At 46.1% G+C, this 18,075-nt stretch overlaps 1 protein-coding gene across 1 annotated transcript in view; it reads left to right on the forward strand.

Annotated features, from left to right (window-relative positions):
* The window catches only part of CPNE1 (copine 1), a 37,077-nt gene that overhangs the window by 16,306 nt on the left and 2,696 nt on the right, over window positions 1-18,075 (forward strand). The window contains 7 exon segments of the mRNA XM_085079637.1: window positions 2,768-2,864; window positions 3,850-3,936; window positions 4,027-4,086; window positions 5,457-5,590; window positions 6,173-6,227; window positions 6,306-6,357; window positions 12,276-12,409. Of these exon segments, the coding sequence (XP_084935763.1) occupies window positions 2,768-2,864; window positions 3,850-3,936; window positions 4,027-4,086; window positions 5,457-5,590; window positions 6,173-6,227; window positions 6,306-6,357; window positions 12,276-12,409 (619 nt within the window).

Below are 18,075 nucleotides of genomic sequence, written 5' to 3' on the forward strand. Positions count from 1 at the left end.
TCCAGGCTAACGGGCAGGAGTTTCACTAACAGCACTAAAGTATATCATATTGTACTACTGTTTTATTTTTCACTTGGTATTTGTTCCTCGAAACCTCTTGTTTGAGGCTTCCAAAAAGTTACCTAGAAGCAATTATGTATGAAACACTTGTAGTCAGTGAAGGGAGAACTTGCACTTCAGCACAGTGGAAACAGCCATTTTGGTGTATCCCCTAAACATCAACTTTGCCAGCTGTAAATGAGGATTATATACTGAATGTGTGTGTGAACATAAATATTTTGATCAAATACTGCCTAGTATTACCATAATTCTTCCTTCATTGTGATGCAGAGTGATGTTCTTGTTCTGCGTTAAGAACAGCTCATATTTGTGACACAGCCTAATCTTTGTGACAGTTTTGTGAAAAATAAGTGAAAGCAGCAGCTTACCCCCATAGTTATTTAAACGGAAATAGCAAATATAGCAAATAGAAGTAGCAAAATAACAAAATAGAAATTTGTGGGTATTGGTATTCACAGGTTTCATGGCTGTATTGGTTTGAAAACAAACCAGTGGGAGATCACAAGTCAAGATTAAAATTAATAGGAAAAATTAAAAATAAGTGAAATAATACAAGGAAAAAGCACAGGCAAAGACAGATACAACCTGACACCCAGTTAGGGTGGTGGTAGCAGTCCAAATGAAGTAGTTCAGTTGAAGCGGTGATCCTGTGGGAGGTCTGGTCTCCAGCTGAAGGTCCAGGGGTAGCTCTTGTCCTCTGGGAATCCAGAAGACAGGGCTAACTTAGGCAGTTCCAAGGCCAGGTTATATCCAGGTGGGAATGCTTGGCTCCTCCCTCCTGGGCAGAGCATCCCACAATAGGATAAGTCCATGAGTCATGTGGTGGGTCCTTGATGGCCCATTGTCTGTTATCAGGCGATAACAGCTAACGGCCCATGGCTGGTGGTAATAGAATACTTATCTACATCTGTGTTGTAACCTAGGACAATGGCATATACACAAAGGCAAAATAATTTTCTGTGAATTTTGAAAGTTCCTCCTGTAGATGAAAGGGGCCTTTTCATTGCTGACTGTATTCCGTGGCTTGTAATGAGTATTGGACAGTTCATTTGCAAAGAAATAACCAGTAAATAACTCTATATGGTGTCCTGCAGTATTGGAGGGTTTTGTTTGTAGCAACACTACTCTTTGGGCTGCCTGCAGTGTGAATCTTGGCCAGTCTTAAAAAAACCCTTGTAAAAAGAGGTTTGTTTAAAGCCATACCATATTGTGAACTAATAACAAAACTGGTCCTTGGCATGGCTGTGAGGGGAAAGGGAGCAGGAAGGAGGGGAGAGGAGGTGTGTGGAGGTAGCAGCTGCTGAATTCCCTGCAGCTCTCCAGGGGTACTGGCATGAAGGAGACCCTTGACTGGGAATCTGCACCTTGGCTTCTGCACAAGAGCCTTCTTCCTTGGCCTCTCTGGCATGACCCAGTTGCTTTTGGGTGATGTGCAAACATCAGAATTGTTGGGAGAAGCCAAGTGAAGTTCAGGCTGGAGGGATGGGAGTTGCTTTATGGCGGAGTGTCTAGAAGAGAAGAGCAGAAGTGGGGTGTAAAGGATGGAGGAGTAAAAGGGGGAACAGTCTCTGTGGTATCTTTTGCCATTAAGACATTGAAGGATTCTGTGATGCTTCCAATTTAGGTGACTACATTAGGCCATAATTCACTTGGCTGTTTGTGCTGGTTTTCCACTGATACCAGTGGAAGACCCCTAGTAGATCTGAATAGTCCTAAAAGAACCCTGTGTCAAATTCAGATATCTAGCCATTGAATTTGACATCCCTGTCGGGGTGTTACCTGTGGATTCATCTTGTCCCATTGTCCTTAGGAGAAATCTGTCAGTGAGGTTTATGCTGGAGTAACATCAATTTCTTGATTATTAAAGGCTGATCTCAGAAAGAAAGTTCCTGAATCTGTGTGGCATGTGAGCTTCAGAGGAGGGGGAGGCAGCTGCTTACAACTGTCCCTTAGTTGACTGCTTCTGGAATTACTTGTATTCAGCAAGTATGCACTGAACATGTCAGAAATGCTCCTCATTGGTGATTTTGTGGTGAGCTGTGACACCATGTTGCTGTAAGCCGTAGTTATTAGTATATTTTTATTTATAAATGCATTGCTCCTTTTGCATTATCTAGTTCTGAAGCTTTCATGCTGATATAAAAAATGACTTTATTAATAAAGTATTTGCAATAAGGTTGGTATAAGATGCAGAAAGAGACAGACTTACTGTTCCCTGGAAATTAGAATTTCCTTGTAAATTGATGCTATTGTTGGACAGAAAAAAAGAGCATAGCTTAGGTAACAAAGTTTTAATTGCTTGTTCCCATTACTCGAGTTGCATATCTTGTCCTGAATGATTTCATGTTTACACATCTGGGCTGTGAAATGTTGGGGGTTTTAATGTTTCTTTTAAAATTTTATTCATTTATTTAATCTCTTACATTTAAATCAGGGAAAGACTATTTAAAATTTTCACCATGCATACTTAAATGGGTGAAGAAGTGAACATGTTCCTCTTTTTGAAATTCACTCTGGCTGTGTGAATTTGCTCTTGTTCTTTGCTCCTGGGTTTCAGTTAGTGATGTGGCCAACACTCGGAATCCTGATGGCATGGGGGAATTCACCAGCATCGATGTAGAGCTGGTGCATGGGGCGGTCCACCATGGCTGGTCTCCCTAACGCAGACACCTGTCTGTTGCCTGCTCCCTCCTCCTTTCAGGTGCAGATCATGTGCGGATCATGACAGTGATGGCTCATATGACTTGATAGGAACTTTGGAAACTACCCTGGCACAGATGCAGACAGCTGGTGCCAGCTCTCTGGTGAGCTTCCTCAGCCCTTGCTAACTTAGTCCAGAATTCAGGCTTTCAAACCCCCTTTTAAATGTTGACCTCAGACATACACTTTTAGTTCTTGCCTCCAAACATGCGTATTTCTGTCTGTGTTTTTGTATTCCTAAACCAACATTTGGAGAGAATAGAAACTGGTGTGGGAATTACAGTTCTTTGTTTTCTTTGGGTTCTGTTACCATTCCTAATTTTGAAAATATCCTTGAGCCTGTTACCTGCTGACCCTGTTGTCTGCTGAGCTACTTTCCCCAGCAATTCAGCTTGCTTTGGCCTCTGCTGAGTCAAGTGGAAATAAAAGTGCTTGTTGGTGCTGTTACAGATGAGTCCAGTGGCACAACTTGTCTCAAATAATGTTTTTGCTAGAGCTGGTCACCCTCCTGAGCACTCTGGTCATTTTGTCAGCTATCAGAGAGCAACAGTGCTTCTAAGGGGAACTTGTCTTGAGTCACATGCTGGTGGTGCTGGTTTTGATTTGTTTGCAGTGAAAACTGACATCTCATTCTCCTGGAGATTTTCCATGTGATTTGAGGCAGGTGTATTCGCACACAGGACATAGCCCAGGACTACTGGAGTTGCCATCCAGCTTGATTGGTCATAATCCAAAAGTGGGTGGAAGGTTCTTGCCTTTTTTCTTAACCCTTGTCAATTCAGAACCAATGTGAGTCAATCCAAGCAGGGAAGCACTGCCACTGGGAACCTGTGGCCTAAGCTTTCTTGGCCTACCGACCCCAAAATTTTTGCCTCCTCTGCCCAGTGCTGGTGGCAAAAGCACCCCATTTAGCTTGTCAGATAGCAGCCAAAATAGTTGTAGACCTCTTAAAACTAAGTTTCTTAATTCTGCTGGGTATTTTGGTAATTCTGAAATTGAGGGAAATGTGGCACTGTCTGTTTCAATAATTTGCCCTCCTGTAAAGGCAGATACTTTAGAACTTGCTTTTTCTGTGCTTGCTTTTTGTAGGTGGAATTTGAATGCATTCATCATGAGAAAAAACAAAAGAAAAAGAACTACAAAAACTCTGGCATTATTAGGATAAAATCCTGCAAGGTAGGAAGATTTTTGTTGGTTTTTTTTTCTTTTTTATTTTCTGATTGTAGTAAAATGAGTAAGTGTAACACTTTCTGTCTGTTCCTCTAGATTGAGACAGAATATTCATTTCTGGACTATGTGATAGGAGGCTGCCAGATTAACTTTATGGTGAGTTGTTCCCCACTGCTAGTATTGGTAGATGACAGGACAAAAGCAGTGTGGTTGTGTTTAGTACTTTTATTGGCAGCATGAGTGACTGCAAATGCAGTGTGAGTTTGCAGTAATGAAGTCTGCAAAACCAGATGATACTGTATTTTTACTTTTTGTGATCAAGTAGCACTGTAATGGAGCTAGGGATTCTTACACTTCTTTTGAAAAATTGGTTCAGTCTGTCAATGGAAAGGATTGCTGCTGTTTGCAGTGGAAAGGTGTCTTGGTTTGAAAGACAGGTGTCTTCCAAGAGAGGTTGAACCCTCCCTTAGGACAGAGAATGTGATTTTTTCCCCTCCCTCTGAATTATTTAATTTTGTAAATCAAGGGCTTTCAGGCAAAGGTATGGGAAAAAAGGAATATCAGTTCTTTACTAGTATCTATAAATAAGCAATAACAATAATAGCAACCATAACTGGAACCAGAAAACCAATAGCAGATAACTTGTGAGCTGCTGAGCCTTTTCCCGTGTGGTGTAATCACAGTTGCAAGCAGCAGGGGCGCTGTTGAGCTCCTGGCCGGGCAGGGCAGGTGCGATGACTCCCGAGCGGCTGCAGGTGGCGCTGTGGCGCAGGGTCAGGTCAGCCTCACACAGCTGGTAATAGCAGGCAGACTGAGAAGCGCGGAGGGCAGCGAAAGCAGCTCGGAGCAGCGAGAAAACAGGACGGCAGAGGGTAGGAGCTGGCTCTCTCTCCCAGCTAGCCAGCGAGGTAGCAAGGATTTCTGCAGTCACAGCAGACGCCACAGTCTCGTGCGGCAGAGGGCGGGAGCCGGTGGCAGAGGCAGCCGGGCTCCCCGGCAGCAGCTGCGAGGAAACGCAGCCCGGGGAAACGTGCCCTTCCCAGTGGGAAAAAAGGTTGAATCAAAAGCTCACCCAGCCAGGAGAAGAGAAAAACAGGGCACAGTTGGATTTCCTCCGGTGGCAGCCGAAAAGCAAAGCGCAGCCTTTCCTCCCAGCGTCCGAACCACCAGCCCCCATTCCAAGGGCCGTCGGCTCTTCCCTTCCTCTGCCCTGCCTGAGCCCAGCTTTTGTCTTTTACAAAAGACTTGATTGCTCTAAACATACAACTATTTGTTGCTTAGTAACAAGAATGGGGAGAAATTCTAAATGTACTCAACCGCCAACAAAAGTATTGCTGGAAATACCTGTACCCAGGTAGGAAAAGGGGTGCAGGCTTGTGTGCCTGCCCTGTGTAGGGCTGCTTTGTGCATGGGAGGAAGTGAACTGTGTGGGCCTGAGCTAACTCCCTGTTTCTGGATATAGTTAGTTCTTCTCATTTGTTTGTGCTGACCTATCAGTGACTTGCTGCTGTCATTTGTTTGATCAGGTGGGTGTAGACTTCACTGCCTCCAATGGAGATCCCAAGTCACCAGATTCTCTTCACTGCATCAGCCCAGATGGGATAAATGAGTACCTGATTGCCATCTGGAGTGTTGGAAGTGTAGTCCAGGATTATGATATGTATGTAATGATCTTGACTGATTTGATCACCATGTCAAAAATGTGTCACAGCTTGTTCTAGCCCTGCACTAACAACTGAGGGGCTCCCTTTCCTCGGGAGAGCCCTTTAGGAGCTGTTACCGTTTCCTCTTGTTTCTGTCAGTGCTAGGAATGGCAATAGCAGCTCTTCATAATGTGGCATATTTGCTTGGTTTATCCCTTCTGAGTGCATTGGTGCTTCAGCTGGTCATGGATCCCTTGTTGCAGATGACGAATTGCAAACATGAATGTCCTATTTGATTAAATGGGAACATGTCCTTTGTCCTGTAGCCAGGTTGGGGTTGGTCTGGCTTTTCTCCTGCTACTTCAAAATCTCCTGAGAGTCTTGTGGGGTGCTTCACTGAAAGAAATTTTCTAACTCTCAAGCCCAAGCTTGAAACCGTTGGATACCTGGTGCCAGGCCATGGGCAGCTAGATGATACACCAATTCCTTATGGCAGGAATTCTGCCTTGGTCTCCAGCTACTTTTGGTGAATAAAACAGAAGAGTGAGTTATTAAAGAGTTGCTCTTTCTCGTTTTTTGTTGTTGCCCTTTCTTTCCAGGGACAAGCTGTTTCCTGCATTTGGGTTTGGAGTTCAGGTTCCTCCTAGCTGGCAGGTAGAGCCGGCCTTCACAATGGTGGGCACTTGCACTGTCCATGTCTGCATTCCCTAACTATAATATCCCTTTCCTAAGGTATCTCATGAGTTTGCTTTGAACTTCAACCCCAACAACCCTTATTGCCGAGGTAAGGACACATCTTTATTAATAATGTCATTGAGATGGAGAGATGTTTGAAGTGCTGTGTTTATTTCATAACTGGTGAAAATCAGTTGCAGCACCAAGACACAGGGCAAACATAGATTTACTCTCAACTTAATGCTGACAAAAGCAGATATGTATTGATGCAGATTTCTGTGCAAGCTCCATAAGCTCCAGCAAAGGGAACTAGATTTAATTAATTGTCAATCTGTACTAAAATTTTTGTTGCTTCAACTTGGTTACTTCTGCTAGGTTACAGGTGGCAGTGGATTCAGGTCAGCCCTGTGTCTGTGCTCATTAAGATTCCAGAGTCACCATCTGCTGAGGCTGTTAGAGACCAGGGTTACTTCACTACCAATGTGGATATATGTGGATATGTTGGACTGCTCTCTTTAAAGTTTTTCTTAAAAGCTTGCTTTCTTTATAGCCATCTTCTTCAGTGGAAATTGTTTCAGCTTATATTGGGTTTGCATGGCAAGGTTTTGGTAGTGGGGGCTACAGAGGTAGCTTCTCTGACAAGCTGCCAGAGGCTTCCCCTGTGTCTAATGGAGCTGATGCAGCTAGCTTCAAGACAGACTCATCCCTGGCAAAGACCAAGCCCATCAGTGCGGGTGGGATCACAGATTTAAGAAGGGGGAAAGAAACCCTGTGCAGCAGCAATCAGAAGGAAGGAGTGAGAGTGTGAGAGGAACAATACTGGAGACATCAAGATTGGTCTTCCTTCTCCAAGAAGGAGGAGGAGGATGTTTTCCAGGTACTCAAGCAGAGATTGCCCTGCAGCTTGTGGTGAAGGCCATGGTGAGACTGCTGTGCCCCTGCAGCCCATGGGAGGTCCATGGGAGAACAAATACCTACCACCAGGCCACGGAGGCCCCACCCTGGAGCAGTTTTTTCCTGAAGGAGTGCATCTTGTGGGAGAAACCCACACAGGCAGTTCATGAAGATCTGCAACTTGTGAGAAAGACTCACATGGGAGAAGTTTATTAATGACTGTCTCCTGTGGGAGTGACCCCATTCTGGGGCAGGGGATGAGTGAGGAGAGACCTTCCTCTGAGTGAGGAAGGAACAGCAGAGGTGACATGTGAACTGACCACAGCCCCCATTTGCAGTCCCTGAGCCCCCTGTGCCACTGAGGAGGGAGGAGAGAGAGAATTCAGGAGGTGAGGGGAAGATGTTTTTAAGATTTAGTTTTTACTTTTCTTTGTTCTATTCTGATTTGACTGACAAAAAATTAAACTGATTTCCTCACATTGAGTCTGGTTTGTCCATGACAGTGGATGCTGAGCAATCTCCCTGCCATTATCTTGACCTGTGAGCCTTTTTGTATTTTCTCTCCGCCATCCAGCTTGAGAATGGGGTGATAAATGGCTTTGGTGGCCACCTCATATCCAGCTGGAGTCACCCTGCCGCACTGCTGTATTTAAGGGCTGCTCCCAGTGCTAGATTATGACCTTTAAGGACTAAGATCTCTGTCAGCATGCTGTGACACAGAATTGTTCTTGAACAAGCATTTTCACTTAGTTTTTCTCTCTGGTCATAGGCCAACAAAAAGTGGAATTAGAGATTCAGTGCTAAAATCCAAACATTTCTTCTCACTTCAGCATTGTCTGCCTCACTGGGATCTGGGTCTGTGGTCTTTCAGGGTCCTTGTGCAGCAGTTTTGAGTGGTATCATGCTAAAACCTGATGGTGGACAATGTAAACAGCAGTGGCAAATCAAGCTACATTGATACAAGCCAGGAATAGGCCAATTTAGATGGATCCACAGAAGAATATGTACCATTTAAAATAGCACTTTAAAAAATTGGTTTAGTTAAACTGAGAAAAGCTTTTTGCATTAAAAAACCCATAGAGGTTGCTATTTCATTCACAGTAATGGCTGAATCTACAGATAATTTTCTAACTTCTGCACAAAGAAAAAGAAAAGTTAGTGTTCCTGAGAACACTAACTTCTGATCTTGTCTAATTAGAACATAAGCAATTAAACAAGACAAATTGGTTCGCAAGGTAGAAAGTAGAAATGACAAAGTAAAGTCTTCAGCAAATCTTTGTTAGATTATTTTTCCTGCAACTTCATAGAACTGTAGAATGGGTTGAATTGAAAAGGATGTTAAAGATCATCTAGTTTCAAAACCCTGCCATGGGTTGCTCAGAGTTCCATTCAGCCTTGGACATTTCCAAGGAAAGGGCAGCCACAACTACTCTAGGCAGACCTGTTCCAGTGCCTCCCCACCCTCACAGCAAAGAATTTTCTCCTAATATGTACTCTAAACCTACACTCATTCAGTTTGAATCCATTCCTCCTTGTCCTGTCACTACATGCTCTTGTAAAAAGTCTCTCTCCACCTTTCTTGTAAGCTGTCTTCAGGAGCTGGAAGGCTTCAATTATATCACCCCTAAGCCTCCTCTTTTCCAGGCTGAACAAACCCAATTCTCTCAGCCTTTCCTCACAGGAGAGGTGGTCATCCCTCTGATCACCTTGATGGCTTCCTCTGGACTGGCTCCAACAGGTCCATGTCTTTCTGGCGCTGAGGACTCCAGAACTGGATGCAGCACTGCAGGTGGGGCCTCACCTGAGGGGAGTAGAGGGGCAGAATTCCCTCCCTTAACTTGCTGCCCACACTTCTTTTGATGCAGCCCAGGACACAATTGGTTTCTGGGTGCCAGCGCACACGGACAGGCATGTGCAGCCTCTTGTCCACCAGCACCCCCAAATCCTTCTCAGCAGGGCTGCTCTCGATCTATTCCTGGCCCAGTCTGCATTGATACCAGAACTGATACCCGATCCAGGTGCAACATCTGGCCTTGTTAAACCTCATGAGATTCCCATGGGGCACTTCTCAAGCTTGTCCAAGTCCCTCTGGATGGCCTGGTCCTTCAGATGTGTCCTCTGCAAACCTACTGAGGGTACACTTGTTCCCTTCATGTATTAATGAAGCTATTAAATAACACTGGTCCCAATACAGACCCCTGAGGGACCCACTTATCACTGATGTCCACTGGGACTCTGAGCTGTTGAGCATGACCCTCTGGATGCGACAGTCCAACCACTTTCTTATCCATCTAACAGTCCACTCATCAAATCCATCTCTCTCTGATTCAGAGGGAAGGATATTGTGGGGGTCTGAAGTCCAGGTAAATTACATCTGTGTCCCTTCCCTTGTTTACTGAGCTACCCCATTGTAGAAGGCCACTGGGTTGGTCAGGACTTGCCCTTGGTGAAGCCATGCTGGCTGTCCTGAATCACCTCTGTGTCCTTAGCAGAGCTTCCAGGAGGGTCTGGTCCATGATCTTCCCAGGCACAGAGGTGATGCTGACAGGCCGATAGTTCTCAGGGTCCTCCTTTCTCCCCTTTTAAAAGATGGGGGCAGTGTTTCCCATTTTCCAGTCACCTGGGACTTCACCTGACTGGCCATGAGTTTTCGAATATCATGGAAAATGGCTTGGCAACTCCTTCAGCCAATCCCGTCAGGGTTCTGGGATGCATCTCTTCAGGTCCCAAAGACTTTAGTACGTTCAGGTATCTCAGGTGATCACAAACCTGATCTTTATTTACAGTGGGAGGGACTTTGCTCCCCCAGTCCTTGTCCTGCCTCGTCCTGCCTGTCCATCCACTCAAGAGGTGTGGGAAGAGGGTTTGTCATTGAAGACTGAGGCAAAACAGTAATTGGGTACCTCAGCCTCCTCGTCTATTTCCAGTTTTCCAGTGTTATTGATTGGGGGCTAACACCTTTGACTTTTCTTTTCTGGTTAATGGGCCTGTAGAAGCCCTTCCTTTTACTCTTTGCCTACCTTGCCAGGTTTAGTTCCAGCTCCACCTTAACAATCCCTACACCACTGAACTTTGGTCTCTATACTCTTCCTGGTTTACCTGCCTTAGCTTCAACTGTCTATGCATTTGCTTCTTTTGCTTTAGTTTGACCAGAAGTTCCCTACTCAGCTATGCTGGTCTTTTGTCTTCCTTCCTGGGATTGCTAGCTCTTTGTCCTAGGTTGCAATATAGATGTAGTTAAGTATTCTATTACCACCAGCTGTGGGCCGTTAGCTGCTATCACCTGCTAATGACCCACTCCGGATGACAGGCAATGGGCCATCCTTAGCTGTTACCAGCTGCTAATGACCCACCCCGCATGACAGGCAATGGGCCATCAGGGACCCACCGTGTGACTCACGGACTTATCTCATCCCATTGTGGGATGCTCTGCCCAGGAGGGAGGAACCAGGTGTTTCCACCTGGATATAACCTGGCCTTGGAACTGCCTGAGCTAGCCCTGTCTACTGGGTTCCCAGAGGACAAGAGCTACACTGGATCTTCAGCTGGAGACTAGACCTTCACAGGATCACCGCTTCAACTGGACTACTTCAGTCGGACTGCTACCACCACCCTAACAGGGTGTTAGGTTGTATCTGACTTTGTCAGTGCTTTTTCCTTGTATTATTTCACTTATTTTTAATTTCAGTCTTGACTTGTGATCTCCCACTGGTTTGTTTTCAAACCAACACACTCTTGTATTCTATGGAAGGCTTCCATAAAAATGTGCTAAGCTCTTTTCCTCTCCCTTGTCCCCAAGGGCAGTCTCCTAGGGGTCCCACTGACTGTCTTCCTGAAGAGCTGGAAGTCTCCTTTCCTGACCTTCAATGGGCCTAACTTTACTCTTACCTGACCCATATGCTTCAGGACTGCCAACTTCACCAATGCATGATCACTGCACTCCAGGCTGCCTCTGATCTTGATGTTCCCGATTAGCTGCCTTGCATTGGTGACCAGTAGATCCAGTAATGTACCTCTCTCTATTAGGGCTGTTGGCTACCTGGGTCAAGAAGTTATCCTCCATGCATTCCAGGAGTCTCCTGGATTGCCTACAGCTCACTGTGCTACTTTCTCAGCAGATGTCAGGACAGTTGAAGTCGCAGCAGGACAAGAGCCTGCAAGTCTAATGCCTTCTGTAGCTGGAGCAGAAAGGCTTCATCAATAGGCTGCCTATTGATGTAGGCAGCATCTGTACTACTATCCCTGTAGTAGATCTCAACCATGAAGTTCCCTTTGTTGCCTTGGTCATGGATTTTTACCCACATGGCTGTTCTTCAGAGACAGCTCTTCACACTCAATCCACCTCTTGACATAGAGGGCAACCCCTCCACCCCTTTCCTTGCCTGTTCCTTCCTCACAGCCTGTAGCCAATCAATAGCTGTATTCTAGCCATAGGAGTCCCCCCAAGTTTCAATAATTGAACGAGGTTGTAGCTTTCTAGCAGCACAATGGCTTCCAGGTCCTCCTGTTTGTTGACCATGCTCTGTGCATTAGTGTAAAGCACCTCGGCTGGGCTGCTTGCTGTGTCACCTTCATAGAGGAACACTCATAATTCCTTTGAGATAATTTTCTGCTGTTTCCCTTTTGGCTTTTGTTACAAGGGGAGTCTCTGGCTGGTCTCCTTAAATGTGTGCAAGTGTGTTCCAGTGAGACTCACACACTTCAAAGACAGCGGGGTGTAAATGTACATCAGCTGGGCTATTGATTTCACCCCAAATGCTGGCATGCCAGCCCCTAGGCTTATGTCTGCCAAGCCTGGTCTTATCTCCTTCCCCCTTCAAACCTAGTTTAAAGCCTTTTTAATCAGCACAGCCAACTCAAAAGTTAGAATCCTGATGTTTGTGATGTTAAAGGCACAAAGACTGATGTGAAGAATGTGGAATGGGGAAGAAATGTGCAAATCTGATCTCTGCAGCTCTTCACTGTTTTCATCTCTATGCTTCCTGTATTTCCTGTTATGCTGTTGCTTATTTGCCTTTCAGAAGTTCACAGCTGTGTGAGATGTCCTTTGGCTGTGCTGTTTAGTAATGCTTATAAAATAATGACTGGAGGAATTGTGGGCTGTTGTGGCAGCTTTTCTTCCTTGTGTTACAGGGATTCAAGGAATAGTGGATGCCTACCGCCAGGTTCTGCCTCAGATTCGACTCTACAGGCCAACCAACTTCTCTCCAATAATAAACCACGTGGCAAGGTTTGCAGCATACTCACTGCAACAAGGAACTGCTGCAGTAAGTTGTCCTAGGTTGCAATATTGATGTAGTTAAGTATTCTATTACCACCAGCTGTGGGCCATTAGCTGCTATCACCCACTCCGGATGACAGGCAATGGGCCATCCGTTAGCTATTATCACTTGCTAACGACCCACCCCTCATGACAGGCAATGGGCCATCAGGGACCCACCGTGTGACTCAAGGACTTATCTCATCCCATTGTGAGATGCTCTGCCGAGGAGGGAGGAGCCAGGTGTTCCCACCTGGATATAACCTGGCCCTGGAACTGCCTGAGCTAGCCCTGTCTACTGGGTTCCCAGAGGACGAGAGCTACTACTGGATCTTCAGCTGGAGACTAGACCTTCACAGGATCACCGCTTCAACTGGACTACTTCAGTCGGACTGCTACCACCACCCTAACAGGGTGTTAGGTTGTATCTGACTTTGTCAGTGCTTTTCCTTGTATTATTTCACTTATTTTTAATTTCAATCTTGACTTGTGATCTCCCACTGGTTTGTTTTCAAACCAACACATATTTTGGCGCCCAACGTGGGGCACGACCTGGGGAAACGCAGAAATCCTAGCACCATGATGCTCAGCTTATCTATATGGGTATTGTATCTCGCTCTCTATATTTTTCCTCAAATGGGATACTATCTGCCTGTCATATTGCTCCTGTTGCGACCAGGGAATGGCATGAGAATTGCTCTATTGGTTTATTATGCCTATGGCATGGTTACCTGTGAGGCAATGAACACCATTCGTTATATATACTCGACTTTGTCTGCCTGGCCTAACCTGAGCTGCTTCGTCTGGGATCTCATCAGCAATCGCACCCACCCTCTGGGGCTAGGAAGAGAGAGCGGTTTCTTCCAACAGTTCAGGTCAGGCACAGCCGTCCTTGACAATATTGAGTTCTCCCTGGATGCTAAGGATGGCATAATCTTCCTGTCAGTTCTGTTTTCTTTTTTTCTCTGCGACCAGCACCGTGTACCTCATGCTGAAGATCAGAACAATATTTTGTCTTCTTGAGGAGCAGAAACAAAGCAAATCAGAACAGCCGAAGCCCGTAGCAGTTGCCCCCGTCCAGAAAAAGAAATCAAAGAGCAAATCAGTCCGCATAGCGACTGATGAGGATGCAGCAGGACCATCTCACCCAGCAGAAGAGACAGAGCTGGAGATCATCACTCGCTCTCTATCCCTGGGGGAGCTGTGGGACCTACGGAGGGAATTCACCCGGCAGGCAAATGAGTCCATCTTGACCTGGCTGCTCCGTATCTGGGACGCCGCAGCTAACGACACCATTCTGGACGGAAGTGAGGCCAGGCAACTGGGATCCCTGTCCCAGGATGTGGTTATTGACCAGGGGACTGGGAGAACTCGGGAAACTCTCAGCCTCTGGCGGCGATTGCTGGCGAGTGTACGGAACAGATACCTCTGCAAAGAAGACCTCCAGATGCACCAAAGAAAATGGAACACAATAGAACAAGGTATCCGATGCCTGAGGGAACTGGCCGTACTAGAGATCATTTTCTTGGACAACGAGAGATTCCCCAAGAACCCAGATAATGTCCAGTGCACTTCACAAATGTGGCTAAGATTCGCGCAGCTTGGACCAGAGATATACTCTCGTTTCCTGGCAACACTGCAGTGGAGGGAAGGCGAAGACCAGGTGGGCGTGTTAGCAAACAAACTGAGAATTTATGAGGACACTGTCACCGCTCCACTACGCACCCAGGTCTCATCAGTGGAAACAAACCTGGCCGAGCAAGTCCGGAGCTTGATTCAAGAGAATCAGAAACTAAGGAAAGAGCTCAAAGAAGGATTTTTCCATGCCACACCGAAACCAACCAGAGTCTCTGCCATCAGGAGCAGACGTCCCCCAGCCAGGGAAAGAAGACAAACTCCGCGACGTGACCTCTGGTTTTTCCTACAGGAGCATGGGGAAGACATGAGAAAGTGGGATAGGAAACCCACCTCCTCCTTAGCAGCCCGGGTACGTGAATTGAAAACAGAAACATCCACGTCAGGAGGCTCATCTAGGTACAACACCGCCCCAGTCTCTTGTGGACAGAACCCCCGACAGAATGGAAGTGATAATATGACTGATCCTCTTGAAGGGACCTCAGGAACACATTTACAGGAGAAGAACATCGTGCACCAAAAACAGGATTAGAGGAGCCCTGCCTCTAGCCAGGTAGAGGAAAGGGACAATCGGATCTATTGGACTGTGTGGATCCGATGGCCTGGCACGTCTGACCCACAAAGATACACGGCTTTGGTTGACACCGGCGCTCAGTGCACCCTGATGCCATCCAGGTATGTGGGGGCCGAATCCATTTCTATTTCTGGGGTGACAGGAGGATCCCAGCAGCTGACTGTACTGGAAGCTGAAGTGAGTTTAACTGGGAATGAGTGGCAGAAACACCCCCTTGTGACTGGTCCAGACGCCCCATGCATCCTCGGCATAGATTATCTCAGGAGTGGATATTTCAAGGACCCAAAGGGACATCGCTGGGCTTTTGGGATAGCAGCTGTAGAGACAGAAGACATAAGACAACTGAATACCCTGCCTGGTCTCTCAGATAACCCGTCTGCTGTAGGACTACTGAGAATTGAAGAACAGCGGGTACCAATTGCTACAGCAACAGTGCATCGCCGGCAATACCGCACTGACAGAGACTCTGTGGCCCCCATCCATAAGATGATTCGGGATCTGGAGAGCCAAGGGGTGGTCAGCAAGGCTCACTAACCCTTTAACAGCCCTATATGGCCGGTGCGTAAGTCCAGTGAAGAATGGAGACTGACGGTGGATTACCGTGGCCTGAATGAAGTCACACCACCACTGAGTGCTGCTGTACCGGACATGTTGGAACTTCAGTATGAGCTGGAATCCTAGGCAGCAAAGTGGTATGCGACCATTGATATTGCCAATGCCTTTTTCTCCATTCCTCTGGCAGCAGAGTGCAGGCCTCAGTTTGCTTTCACCTGGAGGGGTGTGCAGTACACATGGAACCGACTGCCCCAGGGGTGGAAGCACAGTCCCACCATCTGCCATGGACTGATCCAGGCTGCACTGGAAAAGGGTGAGGCTCCAGAACATCTGCAGTATATTGATGATATCATTGTGTGGGGGGACACAGCAACGGAAGTATTTGGGAAAGGAGAGAAAATCATCAGAATTCTCCTGGAAGCCGGTTTCGCCATCAAGAAGAGTAAAGTCAAGGGACCTGCCCGAGAGATCCAGTTCCTGGGAGTAAACTGGCAAGATGGACGGCGTCAGATTCCTTCTGAGGTCATCAATAAGATCATCGCGATGTCTCCACCAACCAACAAGAAGGAGACGCAAGCCTTCCTAGGCGCCATAGGCTTTTGGAGAATGCACATCCCTGAGTACAGCCAGATTGTGAGTCCTCTCTACCTCATAACCCGCAAGAAGAATGATTTCCACTGGGGCCCTGAACAGCAGCAAGCCTTCACCCAGATCAAACAGGAGATCGCTCATGCAGTAGCCCTGGGACCAGTCAGGACAGGACCAGAGGTAAAGAATGGCCTCATAAGCACCTGGGCTAGAGAACACGGAATTGAATGGATATACCACATCCCCTATCATGCACCAGCTGCTGGGAAAGTTGAACGGTGCAACGGACTACTTAAGACAACTTTGAAGGCACTTGGCGGGGGAACCTTCAAAAATTGGGAACTGAACTTAGCAAAGGCCACCTGGATGGTTAACACAAGGGGTTCTATCAATCGAGCCGGTCCTGCCGAGTCCGAACCTTTGCACACAGTGGATGGAGATAAAGTCCCTGTGGTACACATAAGAGGTTTTTTAGGAAAGACTGTTTGGATTAGTCCCACCTCAGGCAAAGGCAAGCCCATCCGTGGGGTTGTTTTTGCCCAAGGACCTGGTTATACTTGGTGGGTGATGCAGGCAGATGGGGAAACTCGTTGTGTCCCACAAGGAGACCTTATCTTAAGTGAGAACTGTGTAGATGGTAATAGAATAAGGGGTGGATAATGTCCTAGGTTGCAATATTGATGTAGTTAAGTATTCTATTACCACCAGCTGTGGGCCATTAGCTGCTATCACCCACTCCGGATGACAGGCAATGGGCCATCCGTTAGCTATTATCACTTGCTAACGACCCACCCCTCATGACAGGCAATGGGCCATCAGGGACCCACCGTGTGACTCATGGACTTATCTCATCCCATTGTGAGATGCTCTGCCGAGGAGGGAGGAGCCAGGTGTTCCCACGTGGATATAACCTGGCCTTGGAACTGCCTGAGCTAGCCCTGTCTACTGGGTTCCCAGAGGACGAGAGCTACTACTGGATCTTCAGCTGGAGACTAGACCTTCACAGGATCACCGCTTCAACTGGACTACTTCAGTTGGACTGCTACTACCACCCTAACAGGGTGTTAGGTTGTATCTGACTTTGTCAGTGCTTTTCCTTGTATTATTTCACTTATTTTTAATTTCAATCTTGACTTGTGATCTCCCACTGGTTTGTTTTCAAACCAACACATAAGTGTAAAGTGTTTACTGTGGATCTGGTTTGGGTTCATGTTTCTGTTTTCCGTGGAATAGAATGAAATAGTAAATTGATGTTACCTTCCTTCCTTAGACTCCCAAGTTTGGTCATCTGTTGTCAGCCTACAGAAAGCATGTCAGTGCTCTCTTGGTACACACTGATATGAACCTATACTGGGTAGACATCATAATTTCATTGCTCAAGTGATGTTTATTTCTCTCCCAGTTTGCTAACACTGTACTTACTGTTGCATTGTACAGGGGTGCTGTGTTTGCTGTTACACCAGTTGGACTGTGGCAGCAGTTGGCCTCACTCTAATCTCTCTTGCCAAGCTCTATCACCTGTAGGGCATGCACACAGAATAGAGTTTTGTGCCAACCAATTTTGCTCTCAAGAATGTTGAGAAAAAGCCTCCAAGAAACTACCAGAGGACTTGACTATCCATCGCACCATAATGGCATGGAGCCTTGAGAGCTGTTCAATCAGTGTGCTGATTGCAGAGCATCTGTGCTGCTCTATGGTCATGGGCTCGTTTGTGTGCTGCTGTGGCTGTGGTTGCTGTTAAAATGCAACTTTGTTTCTTTAAACTTCATTCATTTTGCCTAAGGATGAAGGACTTGGATGTCCTGATTTTAGCTGATTTCATTTTGACCGACCAATCAAAGAATTTTGACATACACTGTGCTACTTGTTTTATCACCTAGGTGTGTCAGTGTTTTTGGTGCTACTTACATTTGTGTGTATATCAAATATATTTCACGTGCTGTGAGGCACTTGGACTAAGGAGATCCATTTCTTACATTTCTGAGAGTATTTTTTAACCTTCCCAGCAGTTTGGGGAAATCTTCCTAATTTTTTTAATGCGTTAAATATCTCTACTTTTTCTTTCAGATTTAAAGCTAACTATTCAAATAAAGAATCTGTCAGCAATTAGGTACAGCAATACTACTCTTGTGTTAACTGTGCTTTGGAATTGGAAATTCAGTTTTCTCTTATTTTCATTGTGTTTGCCTCATTCTGAGTCTGTAAATAGCTGCTATAAAACAGCAGTTGCTCATTTCAGAACCAGGTACTAAACTTTAGTTTCTGCAAAAGGATGGAAATTTTAAACACTTTATCACACTTATGCATTGGTTGAAGTACT

Source organism: Lichenostomus cassidix, chromosome 20 (genome assembly GCF_008360975.1).
Source record: "Lichenostomus cassidix isolate B80296 chromosome 20, HeHo_3.0, whole genome shotgun sequence".
Classification (NCBI taxonomy): Eukaryota; Metazoa; Chordata; class Aves; order Passeriformes; family Meliphagidae; genus Lichenostomus; species Lichenostomus cassidix.